This window comes from Theobroma cacao, chromosome 5 (genome assembly GCF_053813885.1).
Source record: "Theobroma cacao isolate CCN51 chromosome 5, ASM5381388v1, whole genome shotgun sequence".
In the NCBI taxonomy this organism is placed as follows: domain Eukaryota; kingdom Viridiplantae; phylum Streptophyta; class Magnoliopsida; order Malvales; family Malvaceae; genus Theobroma; species Theobroma cacao.
The window spans coordinates 23,427,679-23,453,416 of record NC_142643.1 but is presented as its reverse complement, the minus strand read 5'-3'; the positions used below and the strand labels follow the sequence as shown (position 1 = coordinate 23,453,416).

The 25,738-nt window shown below is 35.6% G+C and overlaps 1 protein-coding gene across 1 annotated transcript; it reads right to left on the bottom strand.

Annotated features, from left to right (window-relative positions):
* Positions 1 to 22,225: 22,225 nt before the first annotated feature.
* On the bottom strand, positions 22,226 to 23,813 carry LOC148762492 (uncharacterized). Its single transcript, XM_088806612.1, has 2 exons — positions 23,540 to 23,813; positions 22,226 to 23,121 (listed from the first exon to the last, which is right to left on the bottom strand). Exons 1-2 carry the CDS (start codon positions 23,811 to 23,813, stop codon positions 22,226 to 22,228), a joined length of 1,170 nt encoding a protein of 389 aa, XP_088662738.1.
* Positions 23,814 to 25,738: the final 1,925 nt, after the last annotated feature.

Below are 25,738 nucleotides of genomic sequence, written 5' to 3'. Positions count from 1 at the left end.
GGGCTATTTTCCATTGTTCAATACAAAACATTTACAGCCAAAACTCCTAAGTTGAGAAATGTTTGGTTTCCTACCCTTGTAAATCTCATATGGTATCTTAGATATCATGGGTATTACTAAGACTCTATTAAGTATATAAGCTGTTGTGTTCACAGCCTCAGCCCAAAAATATTTTGGTAGGTCATTCTCACATAGCATAGTCCTAGCCATTTCTTTTATGGTTCGATTTTTCCTCTCTACAACTCTATTTTGTTCGGGTGTTCTAGGTGTAGAGAAATTGTGATCTAAACCCTTTTCATTGCAAAATTTCTCAAATTCATCATTTTCAAATTCTCCTCCATGATCACTCCTTATGCTAATTATGGCTAGTCCTTTTTCATTCTCTACTTTCCTACAATGACTTATAAAAGCTGATAGAGCATCATTCTTATGAGCAAGAAAATAAACCCAAGTGTACCTAGAATAGTCATCAACTATTACAAAGCCATAAGATTTTCCTCCTAAACTAGTTATGCTTATTGGACCAAATAGATCAATGTGTAACAATTTTAAGAGGTCTAGATGTTGACACAATTTTCTTAGTCTTGAAAGATGTTCTAACTTGTTTTCCTAGTTGGCAAGCATCACATATTTTATCATTTTCAAATTTTAAATCCGGTAGCCCAACAACTAGGTTCTTTCTAATCAACTTTGACATAGTATGCAAGCTTACATGTCCTAATCTCCTATGCCATAACCAGCTGTCATTTTCAGCAATTGCAACAAGACATATTTCACTATTTATTTCAGGATCCTCATGAAAAACAACATACATATTCTTCAATCTCTTTCCTATAAATGACACATTGTTTGTACCTATGTCTATTACTTCACACTTATTTGAATCAAAACATACTTTAAATCATTTTTCACATAATTTGTCATGACCTAGTACTTTCTTCGAGCCCATGACAACCATCGCGATGTCCCAATAGACATACCTTACCCGAAATGTCAACCGAACTTGCAAGGCTCTAGCATCAGTTCTCTGCCTCCCCTGTGAGCAACTGTTAGTAAATATCATGTTTTAAAGGAATATAGACTATTTTCAAATCAAAGACAATCAAAAAGTAATTTATACCGTACAGGGGTATTTTGGTCATTTTACCCAAAAATTTCGAAACCTGCTAAAAAATATGATATATAAATGAAAAATATACATTTCATATCTAAAAATAAATTTAGGTATCTAAATCATCCATTTAAAGTGAAGTTATAGCTAATCAAACTAAATAAAAATATTGAATAAAATTTTCCATTTTCATATAAAACAACATTTATAAAATTCTATGTAAACAGTTAATGAAAAGTAATAACAAAATAAATTCGTATATATAATAGCACACTGCGCCAAGGTATACAAAAATATTCTACAATGACATGTGAACCCCCAAATAACAAAAATAAACACGACTGTAAACCTACGATTTCTAAGGGTGTGAATCCAAAAGCAAACCTTCGACAAAATCGATGGTCTACAGACTGCCCTGAGCCTGAAATAGGTGAAAGAAGAGTGGTGAGTTTTTATAAACCCAGTGAGTAAGCAAAGATCATTTATAACATCTAAAGCCGAGTAAATGGACACAATTTAAAACATCTCATCATAATATGATTCATAACATTAAAACTCATTTCAACCCATATAAAACAGTTACTTTTCATAAAAAAAAAATCAACAAGGCTTATGACTCTCTTAAAAACTTGGCTCGTGCCAAAACTTGTACTTGGTGACACCTTGCACAGGGCATCCAACCAAGTTTGCCAAGGCTCTTAAAATAACATATACACATAAAACATGTTTTTACATTTAAAAACACAACCTTTCCTTGGCGTTGGCTGAGTTTCACCCTCACGTGGTGGTTCAGTGTGAAGTGAACTCTAAACTACCTTAGGAGATACCCTCTGCGCCTCTCATACTAAGGTAAAATATGACGGGGTTTATCATGCCCCTCTAATAGGCAGGTCCACAGAAACCCGCCCACTACAGTAAGCTAATCAATTACCCCACCAAATCAATAAAAATTTCGGCAATATGACATGGCTAATATGATAATACCCAGCCTTTCAAGGTAAAACAAAACAGTTCATATATTCCACACAAACACAAATCCAGCCATTCATGCCATCACATTGTCATAAGCCATCAATTCAAACCATATGTCAATTACAAATCCCGTTATGCCGATACATTTATTACAAAGCAGGGTCGGCATAACTAACAATAATGAAAACATATATATATATATATAACACAAGTATATAGTCTCCACTTACTCAATTTCCAAAACCAAGATTCAATTTCAAAACCAAATTATGAATCTCATTTCATTTAACCAACACTTCAGTTATAAAGCATAATGGTTTACAATTTAAGTTCATTATTCTTTAAAATCATAAAAATGAGTATAAACTACTTTAGATAGTTAAGATGATAGTCTGATTACTCACAATAACGAGAGTACTCTTACTCCTGGTCCTCGAATACGATATCCTTGCCCTTACTAGAGGGCTCACCACCTATACCTAATACACAACAAGTAATTCAATACATTTGTGGCAAACTATTATAAAACTATTCCAGGCTCTATATGAATGCGTGAATTGAATGAGGAATGTTCGAATAATCACATAAAGATGGTGTTCTACTTAGGTTCAATTGTTATTGGACTAAAATGGTATTCGACCTAACTCGCACTATACACTGTTTAATTAGCCAAAACATCTGATTCAACTCCAAATAGATTCATTGCACTTTCGGTAGTCTAAATACACCCAAAGTACCTCAATAAACTTGATTGTGACTTAAATTATCACATCCAAAACTCATTTCGATTCTGAACTAACATGCTAATCAGTGTCAACATAGTCCAATAAGTTTGTATATATCATTAGAAATCAAATTCAAGTCCATTTATCATGATTTTCTCGTTGTCGATCAAGTCGTTTACTAAAGGAACTATACTTTTCGATAACCATTGTCGATATTCGACACCATAAATCATCAAATTAGAGCTAAATAATATGAAATATAACAAAATTCATCATCAATATTTTCCCTATTAAATTCGGCCAAGAAGGGTTTAGTGAAGGACATGTGGTTTTCTTGCTTGTTTTTCATACCGAATATCACAAAACCACTAAAAACAACTAGATAGCATGAAATCTAACAAAAGCAATCATCAAAACTTCCCCCCCTTGATTTGGCCAACATGACTTCCTTCATGAAAGTTTGGGTTTCAACCACAGAAAATGAAAAAGAAAGCATGGGAGAGGTGAATGTTAAGCTAAAATCGCGAAATCTTACCTCAAATCGCTTTGTTTTTCGGTAACTGATGAATTTCCCTTGAATTTTCTTCCTCAAGGGTTGTTTCTATTCTTTCCCCCCATTTTCTTTGGCTTGCACGACAATGAAAGAAGAATTGGGAGAGGTTTATGTTGGTTTATAAAGAAAATTATAAAAGAATTAAAGCTTGACACGTGTCAACGTGTGAATGGTTCATGATTAAAACTTAATTATTAAGCATTCTTTTACCACCACATATAATATCTTAATTATCCAAAGTATAAAAATGGTAATAGGTGAAATTCATGGGCTTGACAAGTATCACGGTGGTGTAAAATTTTTAAAATTCCAATTACATTCTCATGAACATGTGGAATGATTGATTTACCCTTATGCTCGGAAAAATGTCGAAATTGAAATTTTTTACTTCTCAAATTCAAATTATGCTCCAATTAGTCAAACTTGGTCAACAATCTCGTCCAACATTCCAACTTTTCCCCTTGGATGGCAAAATGACCATTTTGCCCCTACATTATAAAATTCTCAATTGGATTCCAAATTAATCCTCGAACTCCAAATCACCATTTTAAGACATTCTAAGGTTCAATAACTCTCAAATACATCCTAAAATCTTTATTTGGACTAGTTCGAGGTTTTAATCGACTTAATTGTACCGCTAGGTACGATACCGACTTTTAACAATTTTTCGAGGCATCCAAGTATGCAGACATGCTATCAAGTACATGAATGACATGGCAAGTAAATAATAGACCTAAGCTTGACATAATTGACTAATACTCAATAAATTATGCTTTAAACCTGTCACGACCCAAATTTTTGGGCCATGATCGGCGCAAGGGCACAATAAATGTAGTCTATTAAGCCCAAGCAAGCCTATCGATTATCCTACTCATCATTCCATTCAATATTGCTAAGTCATATTTCATACTTTTGAATCAAAATAGTGATATACATTGCCAACTCGTACTGGCATTACTCTTTAAAAATTTACATACAATGTCTACAACATGTATTCTAATAATTTACATTAAGTTTGTCTATACAAAACAAAATAACACTCGACTTCCAGCGGAGGGACTCGGATAAGTGTATAGCTACTGAATGTCGAGACACCTACCAAAAGATGGACACAGGTCTACAAGGACACCTCGTCCTAGTTACCGACTGCCTCGTGATATGAAAACATGAATTTGAAAATGGTGAGTATAAACCCAATGAGTGAACAAGGAAGGGAACAAGCATACGATAAGGAATCGTTAATGAAATCATGAGGCATTCTTTTTCAAAACAATGCAATTTGTTTCTATTCTTATTAAAAATCCCTCATCAAGCCTTTAAATGATTAATCATTTGAAAATCATTAACCCATACATAACGAACCATTTGAAGAATAAAAGCTTCAATATTACACAAGTAAGTCAAATACGACAAAGAATCTTGGCTGCAGCGACGTTGGGATTTAGTTATTAACCGAACGAGGGTTTCTCAACTGGCCGAGGATTTCTCACTAAACCTCCTCCTTTTAAACTTAACTCATTTAATCCTTAATGTTGGAAGTCCATGCTCCGATATGGTAGCAAAGTAGTGAAAGATAAGTCAACAATTGGACAAGATAGGGGACCAAAATAGAAAGTTTTTCGCTGCAGCGAGATTCAGCGAAATTGTAACCCAGAAACAGAATGTTTCTCACTGTAGTGAAATTGCAACCCAGAAACAGAAAGTTTCTTGTTGCAGCGAGATACATTCTCGCTGCAGCAAAATTATAATCCAGAAACAGAATGTTTCTCACTGTAGCGAAATTCAATCTCACTGCAGTGAAATTGCAACCCAGAAACAGAAAGTTTTTTGCTGCACCGAGAAGCTATAGTGTCATTCTCGCTCAGCGAAAATACATCCTCGCTGCAGCGAGTTTCTGACTGGCCTACCCTTTCAAAACTCGAGAGTTTCTCGCTACAGTGAAATACAGGACATCAAATGAAAATTTGCCTTTCTCCCAAAGAAAACCACCCTGCTTGAAATGTTCAAAACCAATATGAAACACATAACAATTTCTCAAGGTTTAACATGTCAAGTTACACATGCATTACAACCATAAACCATTATCCATCAATTTTGTATAACACACATATTTACATGTATATATATATACGCATATAACCATCATCATCATCACACCATCCCATCATCATCCTCACCAGCTCATGCGCACTCCTTACTCGCACATGGCTGGGTCATCACCGGGTTATGCGCACTCCCTACTCCCACATAATCGGGTCATCCTCGGCTTATGCGCATTCCCTACTCGCACATAGCCGAGTCAATATAATTACACAACTTTATATTTAAGCATATATGTATATCAACATAATGCAGCCGCATAGAAATCCATAATAACCACATATCATAACATAAATCATTTCTCAAGAGCTTGTTCCCAAGGCATTCATTTTCATGAAAAATCGTATAAAATCATTGAAACATTTGTCAACTACATTATATTCCCAAAATAAGTTTTAAAGGCAGTCCACTCACCAAATGATTGTAGAGCCTTTAGATGACTCAAATTCCCCTAATTGTCCAAATGGGATGATAGGGCTTCCTTAAAACCTAGGATCACATTAACATAAACAATAGATCAATTTACACACTATGAACTCTAAAAGTTATCTCTTAGCTAGTTTTCAATTGCCACATTAAATGGCCATCTATGTTCTATATCTTAAACACTAAAAGTAATGAACATACTCAACAATAAAAAAACTCATAAATCCCAATTACTAGCCATTTTCTGTAGCTAAAAACCAAGCTTAATTCATCACTTACCCTATGGCTTCTTTGTAGTCAAATTCCCTTCCAATTACTTCCAAATCAATAGGGTAATTCTCTTTTTCTCGCTCTAGAACACCCAACTAGTGAGAGAAAGTCTGGAAATAAGCTTTATCAAGGGTTTTGAAGTGAAAGGATGAAAGATATCAAAGGTTATAGTCAAAAGGGTTCAAAGGTGTGAAAACTAGAGCTAGAGAGAGAAAATCACTCAAGCTTCAAATCAAGCTTCCATGGAGTTTTGAATAAAAATGAGAGAGGAGAAGGAAGAAGAAGAGCAGCTGCTGGAAATTCAAGAAGGTGCTGGAAATTTTAAGATATTTATAGGCCAACTTATCCATTCTCATAAAATTACCAAATTACCCTTTCACTAATTAACTTATTCTCCTCCAATCTTTTATGAAATCTTTTTGCTCTTTTAACACTGGGACAAGATCCATAATGGTCTAGACATGTTTGGGTTCATAAAACTTAAAATTTTAACTCGAGGTGAAAAATGACCATTTTGCCCATGTTATGAAAATTGTTGAAACTTCTAGTTTTCTTTGTGTTTTCATCAGCACACATCATGTATGTAGTCTTATACCCATTTAAGCCTTAAAATATCATAAAACTTTCTTTTGGAAGCTTATTAGAGAAAATGACGAAACTACCCTTAGCTCGTATTATTACATCTATACTTAGTTACAAGCCTATAGAGGTTGAGGTCTCACAAAATCTTTCACTAACAACACATGACTAATTTGAGTTTGGGAGTTCTTACCAACCTTACCTATTCCATGAATTCTACCTTTTGAATGATCTCCAAAGGATACGGTACCTCCCTTCTTCTTATCTAGCTAAGCAAACATCATTTCATCTTCTATCATGTGTCGTGAACAACCACTGTCCATATACCAAAGCTGTTTCTTCTTGAGGTGAGCTCTTGAGCATGTTTCCTTTAAGTGCAGCTCAACCTACAAAACAAAATTTCAGTTTTTCTTTATAGGTACCCATACTTTGATGGGTCCTTAAGAGTTAGTTGCAATATAGGATCCTTTAGGGACCTAAATTTTTCTAACTTTTTGCTAGTTACTTCTCTTAAAGCAGTCATATGACATATGTCCATGTTTTCCACAATAATAACATTTAGATGATGCATAAGCAAAATTCTTCTTGTGGTATGCATTTCTTTTTGAAGATTTGAGAGTTGTGTTTTCATCAAGTGTTTTTTGTAAAGCTTCTGATTTATTTTCTAGCTCTAGTTTTGAAACTTCAAAATCTATTTTTGAGTGTTCTAACTCAACTTGCAGGAAATTTCTTTGCTCAAAAACAGAATTGAACTCTTGTTTCACTTTTTCCAAATCATTTCCAAGAGGTGTAGCCTTTTCTTTAGAATCTTATATTTTGAAAAATGTTTTTCAAATTCATCATAAAGATTATCATACTCATCTTGTAAATCTTCTATGAAAATATCACAAAGGGATGAGGATACATTAGTTTCATCATCTTATGCCATCAAACAGAGGTTTGCTCTTTCCTCAAATTTTTCATGTTCAGCTTCAGAGCTTGATGTGTCACTGTCTGACCATGCAGCAGCCACCATTGCTTTCTTGGATTTCTTATTTTTCTTTGGTGTCTCATCTTTCAGCACTAGACATTCGGACTTGAAGTGGCCATGTTTCTTACATTCATAGTAGATCAACTCCTCTTTTTTGATGGAGTCATTTTTGTTTCTGAATTTCTATGAAGCACCTTGATCTTTTCTAAACCCTTTTCTAGCTAATCTTTGGTTTCTTCTGCCCATAAGCTTTCTAAATTTTCTTGCAACCAGAGTTAACTCTTCATCATCATCACATGATAACTCTTCCAGCTCTTCTTCAAGGATGTTGGCTTTAAGTGCAATGCTCTTTTTCTTTTTCTTTGCTTCCCTCATATCTTCTTCTTCTTCCTCTTTAAGCTCCAGAACAATAAATTTCATCTAAGGTAATCACATTTAGGTCCTTGGCCTCTTAGATTGCAGTCACTTTAGGCTTTCAATTTTTTGGTAGGCTTCTAAGAAGTCTTTTAACTATTTCATGCTCGGGTATTGGTTTGCCTAGCTGACTCAATTTATTTGTGATGTTTGTAAATCTATCTAGCATGCTGATGATGTCTTCACCAGGCTCCATTTTGAACATTTCATAGTTATGTGTCAAAAGGGAAATTTTGGACTCCTTGACTTATGAAGTCCCTTCATGGATTATTCTAAGTTTGTCCCACATTTGCTTAGCTGTTGTACAACTTGAGACTTTGTTGAATTCAGTGGGGGTCAAGGCACAATGCAATGTATTGATGGCCTTAAAAATTTGTTTGAACTTTCTTTGTTTCAGCCTCGGTCTATTCAGACCTTGGCTTTGGCATCATCTCGTTTGTAACTACATTTAAGGTTAAGAGAATAAAGGGTCCATCATTTATGACGTCTCACATTTCATAATCTATAGCTCTAATGTAAATTTACATTCTAGTGCTCCAATAAGGATAATTAGAGCCATCAAACAGAGGTGGTCTATTTGTTGATTATCCCTCAGCAACTATGGATTTTTGGAAAGCCATTTGGATCGTCCCTTAGGATGTTAAGCCTTAATAACAGAGAACTTGCTCTGATACCACTTGTTGGTCCCAATAGTATATGCTAAAAGGGGGTGAATAGCACAATTTGGCTCTTTCAAATATTGTCTCAAAGTCTAGATAAAGGGGAGACAAATGAAGGAAAGAAAATGAAACAAAACAGACTAAATAAGAGACAGCAGAATTTAGAGTGGTTCGGTCCAAGACCTACATCCGCTACCTTGATTATGCAACTAAGGATTTTCCAACCAATCCACTAAGAACTAGTGAAATTCACAAGCTTTCACCAAGCTTTACAATGGCTTTTACCAAGCTTAACCAAAACCTTTTACACTAGTTTTTCATGAGCTAAACTAAAACCCAACACCTAACTTTTCAAGGCTAAGTTAGAACCTTAACACATTCAAGCAATGCTAGCTTGAAACAACCACTTAGAGTTACTCCCTCACTCTAAGAATACAAGAAGAGAAGTAGAAAAAAGTACCTATGATCACAAGTTGATCTAAATGGTACAAGGTTGAGTGCAGAATACAAGTACAAAGAATGGGTGTTTAGGTGTAGTAAGCTATAAGAGAGATTTTCTGGTTTTTTAGCTCTTATGTGACTCAAATCTCTTTTTCACTTCTAAAAACTAGTTTCTAACTATTGGGAGACCCTTTTATACTTGGAGAAACATCTCTGATGGGTGTTTGGTAGTTTTCTAGCCGTTGGAGACAATTGGGAGTCGGTTCTAGCTGTTACTCTAATTTTTAGTGAAGATTTCAAACTTGTAGGCAAAATGCTCGTAGTCGATTAACTGATATCTTAGTCAACTAAGTCGTCTCTGTTTTCTGCTCCCTGTCTCTAGCAGTTTTGGCAGTGTGCACTTAGTCAACTAACCCATTTCTTGGTCGACTAAGTTGGTTCTGTCTCTCAATATTCTTCAGCTCGCCATCTCTCCAATTTAAACTTTAGTCAACCAACATTCTTCATTATTCAACCAAAGATCTTTCTTCTTGTTGATCAACCATTTTTCTTTTATTTTTTATGGTTTTTTATATACATATTTGAAGGGTTGATTCAGTATTTCCATATGACTTTTTCTCTTGCACACTTAGGTAGAAATGTTGGACACAAATGAAATGGGAATGTTTTTTTACCATAAAAAACTAATGGAGCCAGCAACTATTTTATGAAATCTAGATATACTATGTAAATAAGTTACTATGTGTTTAGTTTTGAGCATGGGTAACAATCCTTTTGAAATGTTTAATGCCTAAAAAATTTAAGTTTCTCTGTGACTAGTTGAATGAGTGCAAAATTTGTAAATTTAAAATGATTTGATTTAGCCTTTGCCTCAAATTTTATTTTGTTGATGACAAAAAATATACTTTGGCTGGAAATGAACCTTGTGCACTTGACTTCATTTTACGAAACCCTTTGTTCTTGGATGGTGAATGGATTCATCTTTTTCTTGTGGGATTGAGCATTTGGATATTTGGAAACATAATGTAAAATTGTTTTAGTGGAGCCCACTTGAGTTATGGATTTGTAGTTAATGACAATAGACACTAGCCATTGTGCACAATGCTTAGTTTTGATTGGTTAGTTGATAAAGCCTTACCTCTTTGATTTGGTTTTGTATAGTAGTTGATACGATCCTACCAACCTTGATATACGATCGATGACTATCATGTACCCAACCCCTTTGGTGCTATGGCACGATTTGATTTGGTTGTCCATCCTACTCAGTGCTCCATGAACTATTTAAAATGAAATTTGACACTATGGAACTAGAACTTGATATTTGTTTAAACATTGGTTTTGGTATTGATATTGTTTTGATTTTGATACTTGAGTTTTGTATTTGTTTGATGTTGACATTTGGATTAGATTTTCATCTCAACCGTGATCTTTGATTGGGTATTTGCTCTGACTTGTGTATTTAGACTTGAAATACAAAATTTATTATGAATTATGTTATTTTTAATAATCATTAGTTTTCTTAAAAGATTTTCTAAGGGCAACCACATTATTTTACTTTCTTTGAAACCAAACCTCACTTTCCCTCACACCTTTTACAAAAGCTTTAAAACCCCAATATTTATAAATAGTTTCCTTGAGAATACTTGAATGTTTTAAAAACTATGATTTTATATTAAAGGTTCAAGAATGGGTTTTCAACAAAACTTTATAAATTCCTTTTTAATGAGTTTTTATTCGTCGAGACAATGGTATTGAAGTTTTGTTTGGTTCGTGATCATGCTTGGCACATAATTAGCACCTTGGAATGCTTGATTTTACCCAGGATTAAATTCCCAAACTTTGGAATGTTTGATATGGTTGGAAGGTAACTTACTATTTCTTTGAAATGGGTTACTTGCATTATTTTTAAAAGGTATCTTTGATAAACACTCTCCCATTTAGCTTGTTCCCCCTCGATGTATCTGCTCACGAAGTTAATTATAACTCAAACATGTAAGATGCACTTGTTTTGCAAATCCATAGTTGCGTGGCTCGTTGTCCTTCATGAAGAGCGAACACTCCGGTCAGTCTTTGGTAGGTAGTCTTATGGCAACCAATAAGCATCAACCTTTTTGTTTCGAGTCGTACTCTGTTGGTCCTATTTTGTTTGGTCATTTATGTTTAATTGTTATGAATATGACTATGTTTATGTCTGGTACTAATGATAGGTATATGGAATTCACCATGTAATGGCCACACTATGTAAATGCAACAAGATGGCCTATAAATGATATTTGCTATGTATTGCTTCTACATTTTGAGCACATGAGTGTGCAAACTAATATGATTTAATCCTATGTGATTTAATGTGTTCATACATGTTCGAGATACAGTTCCATGATGATACGTCCTAAAGGCAATTTTGAGTATTTGTTTTGCTTTGTAGCTTTTAGGATTGCATGGGTTAAAAGGGAAACTCCCATTGATACCCTTGCATCAATCATGGTCTTAGAGTTTGGGTTGTGACAGTAATGATAATGTATGAACTATGCCTATGAAGGATTAATGTATGCAATCTTGAAGATTCTATAAATGAACCTTATGATAGTAATCATTTTAAAGTGAAGCATGATGAATCCTAGATTATGAACATTTTGACATTTCATATACAAATTAATGGTCCAATCATTATGTATCATTAATCGTTATTGAGGAAGCCGACTTTATGGACAAAACGCACAATGTTAATTGGCCCACACATATTTGTTGTATAAGTTTAATGAGAAATCATGATTATCTATGATAAGAATTGAATACATTCTATCCAAGGATGAATTTCGGATGCTGGTATTATTTGAGGATGAATGTAGTCCTTTCCCTGTCACTATGTTTCCACCTACAAGGATGGTGGTAAGCAGGGATGGAGGTATAAGTCTTGTCTGTGATTCCTGCCTATAGTGCTATGATGATCCGCCTGTAAGGATGGTGGTATAAGTCCCACTTGTGATTCCCACTACAACAACCTTTTCCCCCATCGTTGTCAACATTTGAGACTTGCGAGTGAACCCTCCAAATCCTTGTCACGACACAAATTTTGGGCCATGACCGGTGCAAGGGCTCAATAAACGTCGTCTATTAAGCCCAAGCAAGCCTATCGATTTATCCTACTCATCATTCTATCAAATATCGCTAAGTCATATTTCATACTTTTGAATAAAAATAGTGATATACATTGCCAACTCGTACTGGCATTACTCCTTAAAAATTTACATACAATGTCTACAACATGTATTCTAATAATTTACATTAAGTTTGTCTATACAAAACAAAATAACACTTGACTTCCAGCGGAGGGACTCGAATGAATGTACAATTACTGAATACCGAGACACCTTCCAAAAGATGGACATAAGTCTACAAGGACACCTCGTCCTAGTTACCGGCTGCCTCGTGATCTGAAAACATGAATTTGAAAATGGTGAGTATAAACCCAGTGAGTGAACAAGGAAGGGAACAAGCATACCAAGGGAATCTTTAATGAAATCATGATGCATTCTTTTTCAAAACAATGCAATTTGTTTCTATTCTTATTAAAAACCCCTCATCAAGCCTTTAAATGATTAATCATTTGAAAATCATTAACCCATACATAACGAACCATTTGAAGAATAAAAGCTTCAATATTACACAAGTAAGTCAAATACGACAACGAATCTTCGCTGCAGCGACGTTGGGATTTAGTTATTAACCAAACGAGGGTTTCTCAACTAGCCGAGGATTTCTCACTAAACCTCCTCATTTTAAACTTAACTCATTTAATCCTTAATGTTGGAAGTCCATGGTCCGATATGGTAGCAAAGAAGTAAAAGATAGGGCAGCAATTGAACAAGATAGGAGACCAAAACAGAAAGTTTTTCGTTGTAGCGAAATTGTAACCCAGAAACAAAATTTTTCTTGCTGCAGTGAAATTGCAACCCAGAAAAAGAAAGTTTCTCACTGCAGTGAGAAGCTACAGTGTCATTCTCGCTGCAGCGAGTTTTCGACCAGCCTACCCTTTCAAAACCCGAGAGTTTCTCGCTGCAGTGAAATACAGGGCATCAAATGAAAATTTCCCTTTCTCCCAAAGAAAATCACCCTACTTGAAATGTTCAAAACCAATATGAAACACATAACAATTTCTCAAGGTTTAACATGTCAAGTTTCACATGCATTACAACCATAAACCATTATTTATCAATTTCCTATAACACACATATTTACATATGTATATATATATACGCATATACCCATCATCGTCATCACACCATCCTATCATCATCATCACCAGCTCATGCGCACTCCTTACTCACACATGGCTGGGTCATCACCGGGTTATGTGCACTCCCTACTTGCACATAATCGGGTCATCCTCGGCTTATGCGCACTCCTTACTCGCACATAGCCGAGTCAATATAATTACACAGCATTATATTCTAGAATATATGTATATCAACATAATGCAGCCACATAGAAATCCATAATAACCACATATCATAACATAAATCATTTCTCAAGAGCTTATTCCCAAGGCATTCATTTTCATGAAAAATCGTATAAAATCATTCAAACGTTTGTCAAATACATTATATTCCCAAAATAAGTTTTGAAGGCAGTCCATTCACCAAATGATTGTAGAGCCTTTAGATGACTCTAATTCCCCTAATTGTCCAAATGGGATGATGGGGCTTCCTTAAAACCTAGGATGACATTAACATAAACAATAGATCAATTTACACACTATGAACTCTAAAAACTATCTCTTAGCTAGTTTTCAATTGCCACATTAAATGGCCATCTATGTTCACTATCTTAATCACTAAAAGTACTGAACATACTCAACAATAAAACAGCTTATAAATCCCAGTTAGTAGCCATTTTCTACAGCTAAAAAATCGAGCTTAGTTCATCACTTACCCTAGGGCTCCTTTGTAGTCAAATTCTCTTCCAATTGCTTCCAAATCAATAGAGTAATTCTCTCTTTCTCTCTCTAAAATGCCCAACTAGTGAGAGAAAGTCTGGAAGCTTTATTAAGGGTTTTGAAGTGAGAGGATGAAAGAATTCAAGGTTCTAGTCAAAAGGGTTCAAAGGTGTGAAAACTAGAGCTAGAGAGAGAAAATCATTCAAGCTTCAAATCAAGCTTCCATGGAGTTTTGAAGAAACGTGAGAAAGGAAAAGAAGAAGAAGACCAGTTGCTGGAAAATCTAGATATTTATAGGCAATCTTATCCTTTCCCTTAAAATTACAAAAATGCCCCTCCACCAATTAACTTATTCTCCTCCAATCTTTTATGCAATCTTTTTGCTCTTTTAACACTGGGACAAGATCCATAATGGTCTAGACATGTTCGGGTTTATAAAAACTTAAAATTTTAACCCGAGGTGAAAAATGACCATTTTACCTCTATTATGAAAATTATTGAAACTTCTAGTTTTCTTCGTGTTTTCATCAGCACACATCATTTATGCAGTCTTATACCCATTTAAGCCTTAAAATATCATAAAACTTTCTTCTAGAAGCTTATTAGAGAAAATGACAAAACTACCCCTGGCTCGTATTATTACATCTATACTTAGTTACAAGCCTATAGAGGTTGAGGTCTCACAATCCCGAAAAAGCCTTAGTTGAGATTCTAGATAATTAAAATCGACTTGTAATATTAATGCTGTCGTTTACTTAAACCAAATAAACAGCTGTGATTAAAGTGTATCAACTAGATACAATATCCACATTTAACCAACTTCAAGATAGTTTCAACATCACACTTGGCATCCAATACACAACCTTAAAGTTTTTAGCAAATACATATCCGAAGACTAATAATAATTTTATAAGTCTAATAGTTTTACATAACACGACCCCTATGTAGAAGAGTGACTAGGAGTGGAAGTCTAAGAGATGCCTTTACCTATGTCGTAGTGAGTCAAAATGCTAGGGTGACACACTTGAACTGATCACTTATCTAGAAAAAAGAAAGATAAGGGACGTGAGTCTCACAAACTCAGTGATCATTGGCTCCGTGACAAAGGCACAGATGGGAAACAATCCAAGGATAGGTAATTTGAAGATTAAAAACATGTGAATATATAAAAAGAAATTTAAAGTCAAATGAAGCATTTGTGCCTTATATGTAAACCCAAAAGTTGTGTTGCAAAATAATCACTTGAAGTAATATAAAAAAAAACCAGTGCAAGTAAAAGACCTCTACCGTTTAAATCATTTCTTGTCCTTTACTTAAAATCAAGCTAACATAAGCACGCACACTTCCGTAAAAATCAAGCAATATCGATGCTTATTCACAAGTTTATAAACAATCTCATCCCTAAGATATTAAACACAAATTGTTGGTCCTAAATAAATGTGCTAGAGGGGGGTGAATAGCACTTTTTGACTCTTGCTAAAATTGGCTCTAAATTGGGAGCAAATTGAAGATCAATTATGACTTATTTGATGGAGGATGAAGAAATAATTTAAGAAAGAATGGAAGTGAAACATAAAACAAGGCAGACAACACTCAACAATTTATAGTGGTTCGGTCAAAGACTTACATCCACTACCTTGATTATTCAACCAAGGATTTTCCAAACAATATCACTAAAAATGGTGGAATTCCTAAGCTCCCACTAAGCTTTTATAATGGCTTTTCACAGGCTTAGCTAAAACCTTTCACAATGATTTTTACCAGGATCAACCAAAACCCAAAAACTAACTTTTCTAGGCTAAGTTAAAACCTACACATTCAAACATGCTAACCCAAGCTTGAATAAACCCCTTAGAGTGACTCGCTCACTCTAAGTATTCAAGAAGAAAAGAAATAAGAGTGCACCTATGATCACTAACCTAATCTAAATGGTATAAAGTGAAGTGCCTGTCTCAAATACAAAGATTAGAGTGAAGTGTAGAAGATGTACAAAGAATTTTTGTTATTTTTGAGCTCTTTTTGGACTTTGAAGCTTTTTTATATGTTTGTTAGCCGTTGGGAGTCTCTTTTATACTTGGAAAATCAACTCTGATGGATGTTTGATAGATTCCGACCATTGGAAATAGTTTAGAGTTGGTTCTAGCCATTAATCTGTCTTTTAGCTTCAAATTCAAATTTTCAGATAGAGAGCTCTTAGTCGACTAACATACTTCTTAGTCAATTAAGTTGGTTCTGTCTTCTGATCCTAGTTTCAGGTAGAAAGCACTTAGTCGACTAACAATTCCTCTTAGTCAATTAAGTCAGTTTGTTTTTGAACTCAGCTTTTAATAGTAAGCACTTAGTCAACTAACAATATCTCTTAGTCGATTAAGTTTGTTCTGTTTTTGAATTGGCCATCTTCACTTTTGAGTTTAGTTGACTTACTCCCTTGACTATCCTACTAAGTGGCTTCTGTTTTGTGGCTCAAATGTAACTCCTTATTCTTATGGAATTTGATATTCCCTTTTTAGTGATTGATATATTATTAGCATACATTTTTTATCTTGCACACTCAAGTAACAAAGTTAAACATAAATGAATGGGAAAAAACTAATGGAGCCAACACAAATCCATTGTATAAATATGGGAGCTATGAAAAAACTCATAATTCTCACCATGCGAAGGAATACGTATTTGAAAACTCAAAGAGATATCACTCTTGAGTAAGTGATAGAAATAAAAAACACGTGGACCTACTTCCACATACTAACATATGAGAGGCCTCCCTCCATTGGATTCTCACAACCATGGCAATCTCGACGATGTTGGTCGACATCAGAGAAATTGTGTGCTTGCAACCACGTATATCAACTGGTGGCCTAGCCATGTATATCATCCTATGGCCTTGCCATGTATATATATCACAAACCATGGCCTAGCCACGTCTAACAGCCCATCGGTGACCCAAAGGTTTTCTAGCTAGAGCTCACTTGTGCACAAGGGTTACACTATCCCGTTGTGACATTCGGCCTACTCTCAAATCTCTCAATTTGACAAAACCATTTAAAAATTAAGGTGGGTTCTCAAAAGCTTATTTCAAAACCATTTCTAAAATACCAATCATGGTAACATGATAAAACCCATTTTTATAAAACTTTATATTATAAAACCTTTGCATAAGGTTTAAATATCAAATCAGCATGGTGAATATGTAATTTATTAATGAATGCACATCACACAAACAATAAGGCACATTTTGATATAAATCGTGTTAAAGAGCTTGTTTCCTGATTTTTAAAACCGTTCACATATATAGTATAAACATATATGTTCAAAACAAATTTCAAAAGTCATGGCATCCACAAACGCCTAGGATTTCTACCAGCTCATGCTTTCCACAATAACAGTTATAAATCTTTCATATAATAGAAGTATATGAAACGACATTCTAGATACTATGGAACCTTTTTGAAATAGACACCCCTTACTCACCTCACAATAGCGGGACACTACGTCGCTATTGGTATGGCTGTGTCTCTAGCTAATTCTACTTGCCAGTCACCCGTTATCCTCTCCAGAACAATTTAAACTCTTAGCAACAATTTAAACTCAATATACTTAATTATTCACATGTACGGCAACACTTCAATCAATGAATCCTTAACCCAATTCATATTTTTCATTAACATTATTCACAATCATTTAACATGCAATCCACATATTTTCAATCGACCATAGCCAACATAACATAATGTACTCACATTGCATGCTTACCTTTATGTTTTAGCTTGAATTTCACATATAGTTCACAATTTCCTCACATCTTCAGTCACCAATGTTGCCACAATATTTCTTCTTTCTACTTGTGATTTCGAGATTAAAACACTTACCCATTACTTATCTAGCTCAAAATCACCATGCATTCCAAGATCCACCCACATGCATGCATCCGGTTCTTTAATCCTTGAAGATTCTTGCTACCACAAATAAAATCCCACATTATAATCGGTTCACAAGGCATGCATTCAAACAAAATGATAATTTTTACTTTTCTTACCTTGAAATCTCTAAGTCGAACCACTAATGTCTTTTTTAGCTCCAACAATGGCGTGTGTGGGGGAGGAAAAGCTCTTGGTTTTTCTTCAACTCTTCTAAAGCTGAACCTCCCTTTTTGCTTTTCTTCTTTCTTCCTTCTCTTTTCTCTTTTCTTCTTTCTCCTTTTTTCCTTTCTCTTTTTGCTTCCAAGTCGATTCTCTCTTTTTTTTTCTCGAAGGTTCAGTTTTTCCAAGCCTTTTCTTCACATTTTAGTTCCTTATTTATTCCTTATCTCCCATTAGACCAATTCATTCCCCACTCAAATTTTGTGTACCAATTTCCTTCCTTATTCATTGGCTCATAATCTATCCTCGTTTAGCTTCTCCATCTGCCACCTTCACTATCCCATCTTTTCTTTCTTTATTCATTATTTCATGCACCACCTTATTCCTCCAATCACATTTCATGCAGAAGCTTCACTTAAAATTTTATTTGATCATTCATCAATATATTCAAGTCACATGCATCCCACATTTTGCTTTCTTTATTTGGCCACCTAATGCACCAATCTCATTACATGCAAGTAAACTTAGTCTTATTCTTCCTTTTACTTCTAGTGGTAGGGGTCCCACATGTTCCCCACTAACTTTTTCCTTTTTACATGCTATGATTTGCATGTAATAGTAAGTTCACATGCACATCTCATTATCCCACATAATCTAACTTTCCTTGGTTAGTTATTTTCCATTTAAATCCAAATGTTGAAATTGAACATAAGTCCTCAACTTTTTCCTTATTTACCATTCGACCCTCCAACTTTTCATCTTTTGCAATTTAGTCCTTCTAACATTTCTTTAATTCGAATTTCCCTCTATTTTCCTTCCTTTACACTTGTACAAGTAATATATAAAATTATCACTTCACCAAGGTGTCACCATAATATTTAAATATATACTTACCCGGTCTTACTCTATTTCATAAAGGCATGCGAGCCCAACTAATACCGTTTTTCTTCAAAATTCTTTCTAACTTCCTCTCCCCCACTTACACTAGTCATATAGTCCTCATTCATGACTAATTTCAACAATAGATAAAATATTAATATTTTAATATTATTTTAGTAATAAAAATATTATTTTATTTTAAAATATTCTTTTCACCCATCACCGTTCTTTGGTACTTAAATTTAAGTCAATTGACCATTCATCTTATTGATAAGGTCTTATTGGCTTTTATATGAGGGTACAGGGGGTTACAGTCTCCCTCACTTGAAATAAATTCATCCTCGAATTTAAATAGAGTGGGTTGGTGAGGCAAACCTTAGTCTTGAAAAAGATGTGGGTATTCTTTCATCATTTCCTCTTCGGGCTCCCAGGTTGCCTCTTCCACTAATCAATTTTGCCACAAAACCTTTATTAAGGTAACCTCTTTAGAGCGCAGTTGCTTCACTTGTCAATCCAATATTGTTACTGGTTGCTCTTCGAAAGTTAATCCTTCGTCTAGAGGAACCAGATCATAACGTATAACATGTGTCGGGTCCTTAACATACTTTCTCAACATGGACACATGGAAAGTGGGGTTCACATGAGCTAGCTCCATCAGTAAGGCTAGTCGATATGCTATTAACCCAATTTGTTCCAAGATCTCGAAAGGTCTAACATAGCTCAGACTCAACTTCCCTTTCTTTCCAAATCTTTTACTTGTTTCAGTGGAGATACCTTCAAAAATACAAAATCTCCCACCTAGAACTCCAAAGGACAACATCTATTATTTGCATAAGACTTTTGTCTACTCTATGTTGACTTTAGACATTCCCTTACCAAGCTCACCACATCAATTGCTTGTTGCACCAAATCGGGACCTAATAATTTTCTTTATCCCACTTCAAACCATCCAATAGGTGATCTACACTTTCGTCCATATAACGCTTCAAAAGAAACCAATCCAATACTAGCTTGATAGCTATTGTTGTACGCAAATTCCACCAAAGATAACTATTGATTCCACGTGGTTCCCATATCCAACACTACTGACCTTAGCATGTCTTCGAGCGTTTGTATCACACGTTCTGATTGACCATTCGTTTGAGGATGATATGCCGTACCGAAATCTAAATGAGTACCTAAAGCTTCATGTAAACTTCTCCAAAATTTATTCGTAAGTTGAGGCCCTCGATCAGATACTAGGGTCACGGGAAGTCCATGCAATCACATGATACAGTCAATGCATACCTTGGCATATTCAGCTAACCCATAGCCAGTCTTTATCGGAATAAAGTGAGTAGATTTGGTCAACCGATCCACTATTACCAAAATCGAATCATACCCCCCTCTGACAGGGGGTAATCTAGTCATGAAATTCATAGCCACATGTTCCCATTTCCATTCGGGAATCGGCAAAGGTTGTAGCAAACCTGGGGGTTTCCCATGTTCAGCCTTGAGTTGTTGACAAGTTAGGCACTTGGCTACATATTTAGCTATATCTTTCTTCATGTCTGGCCACCAATAAACCATTTTCAAATCATGATACATCTTGGAGGCTCTGGATGTACAGTGTAGGTAGTAATGTGAGCTTCTTTTAAAATCTCTTTCCTCGTCTTATCTCGATCCGATACATACGTTCGGGATTCATACTTCAATAATCCATCATCTCCATACACAAATTTCTGATCTTGCTCTTCAGATCCCAAGATCCTCATCACGAATTCGTATTGATGCTGAACACTACGAATTTGGTCTGAGATCGTTGGTCATACTTGAAAATAAGCAATAAAGGCACTAGGCCCACCAATATTGATCTTGACCCCCATACTGCCTAAGCTTTGCCATCCACGCACTATACTTCTTCATTTGGCAAACAAATATGCCAAACTCCCCATAAACTTCTGACTCAGAGCATAAGCTACGATGTTCGCCTTACTAGGGTGATATTAAATGGTACAATCATAATCTTTGAGCAATTTTATCCATTGGTGTTGCCTTAAATTAAGATCACGTTGTTGAAATATATACTTAAAACTCTTGTGATCAGTATATATTTCAAAACTTTCTCCATATAGATAATGATGCCAGATCTTTAAGGCAAATACTATTGCTACCATCTCTAAGTCATGGGTAAGATAGTTTTGCTCATGCCTCTTGAGTTGCTTGAAGCATATGCGATAACTCTACCATTTTCCATCAACACACATCCTAATCCAACTCTTGATCCATTGCAATACACAACATAACCTCTTGGGCCATTTTGTAAACTTAAGACTGGTGCCGAAATCAAACACTCTTTTAGTCTTAAGAAGCTATCTTCACATTCATCAGTCCATTCAAACTTAACTCCCTTTCTCGTCAACTTAGTCAATGGTGCTGCGATTTTTGAGAAATCTTGCACAAATTGATGATAATACTTGGCCACTCCAAGAAAACTTTGAACCTCGATAACCGTACTCGATCTTAACCAAGTTTGAATTGATGCGATCTTTTGCTAATCCAAACTAATCCCTTCCTTCAATATTACGTGTCCAAGAAAGCTAACACTCTTTAACCAAAAAGCACATTTAAAGAACTTTGCATACAATTCATGTTCTTGGTGTGTCTGCAACACCATTCATAAATGTTGCGCATGTTCTTCGGGACTCCGAGAATACACTAAGATATCATCAATAAATACTACCACAAATCTATCCAAATAGGCTTGGAATACTCTATTCATTAAATCCATAAAAGCGGTGGGAGCATTAGTTAAACCAAAGGACATCACCAAAAACTCAAAATGCCCATACCTCGTACAAAATGTGGTCTTTGGTATATCCTCTTCCTGAATTCTTAATTAATGATACCTAAAGCATAAATCAACTTTTGAAAAAAATCATGCTTCTTGCAGTTGATCGAATAAATCATCGATCTTGGGAAGTGGGTATTTATTTCTAATAGTCACACTATTCAACTTTCAATAATCAACACAACCTTAAACTTCCATCCTTTTTCTTTACAAATAATACTGGAGCTCCCCATGGTGAAGTACTTGGACGAATAAATCCTTTTTGCCCTAACTCTTATAATTCATATCTCTACTGGTGCCATCCGGTAAGGAACTTTGGATATTTGTTTCGTGCCAGGAATCAAATTAATGCAAAACTTAACTTCCTTTTCTAGGGGCAACCTTGGTAATTCTTCAAGGAACACATTTTCAAATTTGTTAACTATTGCCACCGTTTTAATATCCAGAACCTCTTCCTTCATTAACGCACCTTCCTTGGCTGCTATGAATGCTAAATAATTTTGTCCTATTTCCACCCTAGTGACTCCCGTTAATATTCCCTTATTGCAGAAACTCCTATATGCATAGATAATAAAAGGGACTTCTCCGGGAAACTGAAATTCAACATATTTGTAGTGACAATCAACATTGGTGGAGCAATCATACAACCAATCCATCCCTAATATTGCATCAAATCCCAACGTCATTAATAACACCAAACCCACCACTGTCTTCCGATGGTTAATTTTCACTACACAAAACTGATAGACAAACTCTACTGTATGAATTTCTTCTAAAGGAGTGGTCACTACCAATGGGTCTACCATTATTTCACAAGGTCTATTCAATTTCGACATGAAATTCGAGGAAACAAAAGAATGGATAGCTCCAAGATCAAATAATACCAATGCTTCATAACCACAAATTAAAAGAGTACTTGCCACCATATCATTAGAAGCAGGCACATCTTGCGAACCCATGGTAAATGCTCTTGCTTGTCCTCCTCTGGAAGTACCCTGCGGCACTAACTTAACAGATCGAGATTGGGAGGTAGAAGCTAGTCCCTTGCCTTTATTAGGTCGACCTCTCATAGTTGGAGGTGAAACTGTGAATGCTTCTACGGATGCTGGTTGAACCAACCCACGACCAGTTCCTTGCGATCTTCCATCATAGGGGTAGTCTCTTCGCATATCTTCCGCTTGACCACAATTAAAACATACATCATATGACTGAGCACATGGCCTCACATGTTTAGTACCACATCGTACACAATAAGGATTCCTTTGGCCCATCAGTCGACTATTAGGGCTGGTCATTTCATTAACAGGTCCTTGGTGACTATTTGCTCTAGAAAAATTTCCATGACAAGGTGGACTACTAAATTGGGAGTTTCTCTTTGACCTTTGAGACCTAATCGACACTTGCCCTCTATTCTAAATAGTATCCCTTCGACTAAACCGACTTGACCTTCCAAAACTCTCTTTCAACTAGTGTTCCTTTGACTAGTCTGTCCTTCAATCTTAGTCTTTTCGGTACTTTCACGAAGCGCCCTAGCTTCTACGCTATGACCCTCTATTAATCGAGCATAATCCACAACATCAGAATATGAATCAAACCTCTGCTGAGTAGCACCTCTAAATAAATGCTCAGACATCCAGCCACAAACCGATTCACTCTCATTTCTTTCGAAGATACAAGGTATGGGGCATATCTAGACAGTTGCGTAAACTGCACATCATATTCAGATACCATCATCCCGGGTGTTTGTTTCAAAGCCTCAAACTCCCTAGCCTTAGCTGCTCGCACACTACGAGGCATAAATCTATCCATAAAGGCTTTATCAAATTCCTTCCAACCAAATGGACCAGCATTACTAGGTCTACCCCACATGTATGATGTAATCTGTAGCTATGCCACATCCTATAGATGAAAACTAGCCAATATTATTGACCTCGTGCTTGAAGCTCTTAAAGCGTGACAAATCTTTTCCATGGTGTCCAAAAATCTACATAAGTCTTCTCCCACAGTGGAACCAATGAATGATAGAGATTTTATCTTCATAAATGCAGACAACAAAACTAATTCATCTCTTTTATAATTATTCGAATCTTCCTCGTACTTCTCATCTAGCTCTTCCTCATATATCATATTTGTATTTGGGTCATAATTTGGATCTTGTGAGCTTGAATCCATATACTCTTCAACCGCGTCAGCATAGTGCCTAGTAAATTCTATAAATTATTGGGTCAAAATTTGCAATCTTGTAGGTAGCTCATTTAAAGTAGTGCTCTTTAAAGTAGGTCCACCAGCCCTAGTGCTGTCCATACTAGCACTTCCACGATCACTCGAACTACCTTCACTGGAACATCTGCCACTCCTTCTTCCCCTTGTTCTAGTACGACCTCGACTTCAAGAGGTAGAAACTCGTAACCGCTCACTAGTCTCTTTGGACACGTTTGACTCGCACGTAGCCCTTAAAGATGCTCGAGTCCGAGGTGGCATCTCAAACCTAGACATCGGCAATCATTTCTCGTTATTTAATTATCTCTTATAATCACACAAGGTAGTTTTCTAAGATATATAAAGAAGTCTATGCAACCTCTTGTCTATAATTGATGCTGTAGTCACTAACTATAAGCAAGACTCTACATCAACCCCACTACTCTGCTACTTAACAAGAGAATTCCTAGGACTCGACTAATCCTAAGGCTCTCAAGTCTGTAACGACCTTTTCCCCGGTCGTTACTGGCATTCGAGACTTGCGAGTGAACTCGCCAAATCTCTAACAAGCCTTAGTCTAGATTCTAGATAATTAAAATTGACTTGCAATATTAATGCTATCGTTTACTTAAACCAAATAAACAATTATGATTAAAGTGTAGCAACTAGATACAATATCCACGTTTAACCAACTTCAGGATAGTTTCAACATCACACTTAGCATTCAACACACAACCTTAAAGTTTTTCGCAAATACATATCCAAAGACTAATAATAATTTTATAAATCTAATAGTTTTACATAACACGACCCCTATGCAGCAGAGCGACTCGGAGTGGAAGTTTATGTAATGCCATTACTTTTATCGTAGTGAGTCAAAATGCTGGGGTGACACACTTGAGCTGATCACTTATCCGCAAAAAGGGAAAATAAGGGTGGTGAGTCTCACAAACTCAGTGATCATCGCCTCCGTGAGCAAGGCGTAGATGGGAAACAAGCCAATGATAGATAATTTTAACATTAAAAACTTATGAATATATATAAACAAATTTAAAGTCAAATGAAGCATTTGTGCCTTATATGTAAACCCAAAAGTTGTGTTGCGAAATAATCACTTCAAGTAATATATATATAAAAAAAAAACCAGTGCAAGTAAAAGACTTCTACCGTTGAAATCATTTGTTGCACTTTACTTAATATCAGGCTAACATAAGCACGCACGCTCTGGTAAAAATCAAACAATATCGATGCTTATACACAAGTTTATAAATGATCTCATCTTTGAAGTATTAAACAAAAATCCATCGTATAAATAAAGGAGCTGCGAAAAAACTCATAATTCTCACCATGCGGAAGAATACGTATTTGAAAACCCAAAGAGATATCACTATTGAGTAGGTGATAGAAATAAGGAACTCATGGACTAGTTTCCATGTAATAACATCCGAGAGGCCCCCCTCCACTGGATTCCCACAACCATGACAATCTCGACGATGTTGGTCGACATTGGAGAAATCATGTCGTCACAACCACGTATATCAACTAGTGGCCGAGCCACGTATTGTATCACAGACCATGGCCTAGCCACATCTAGC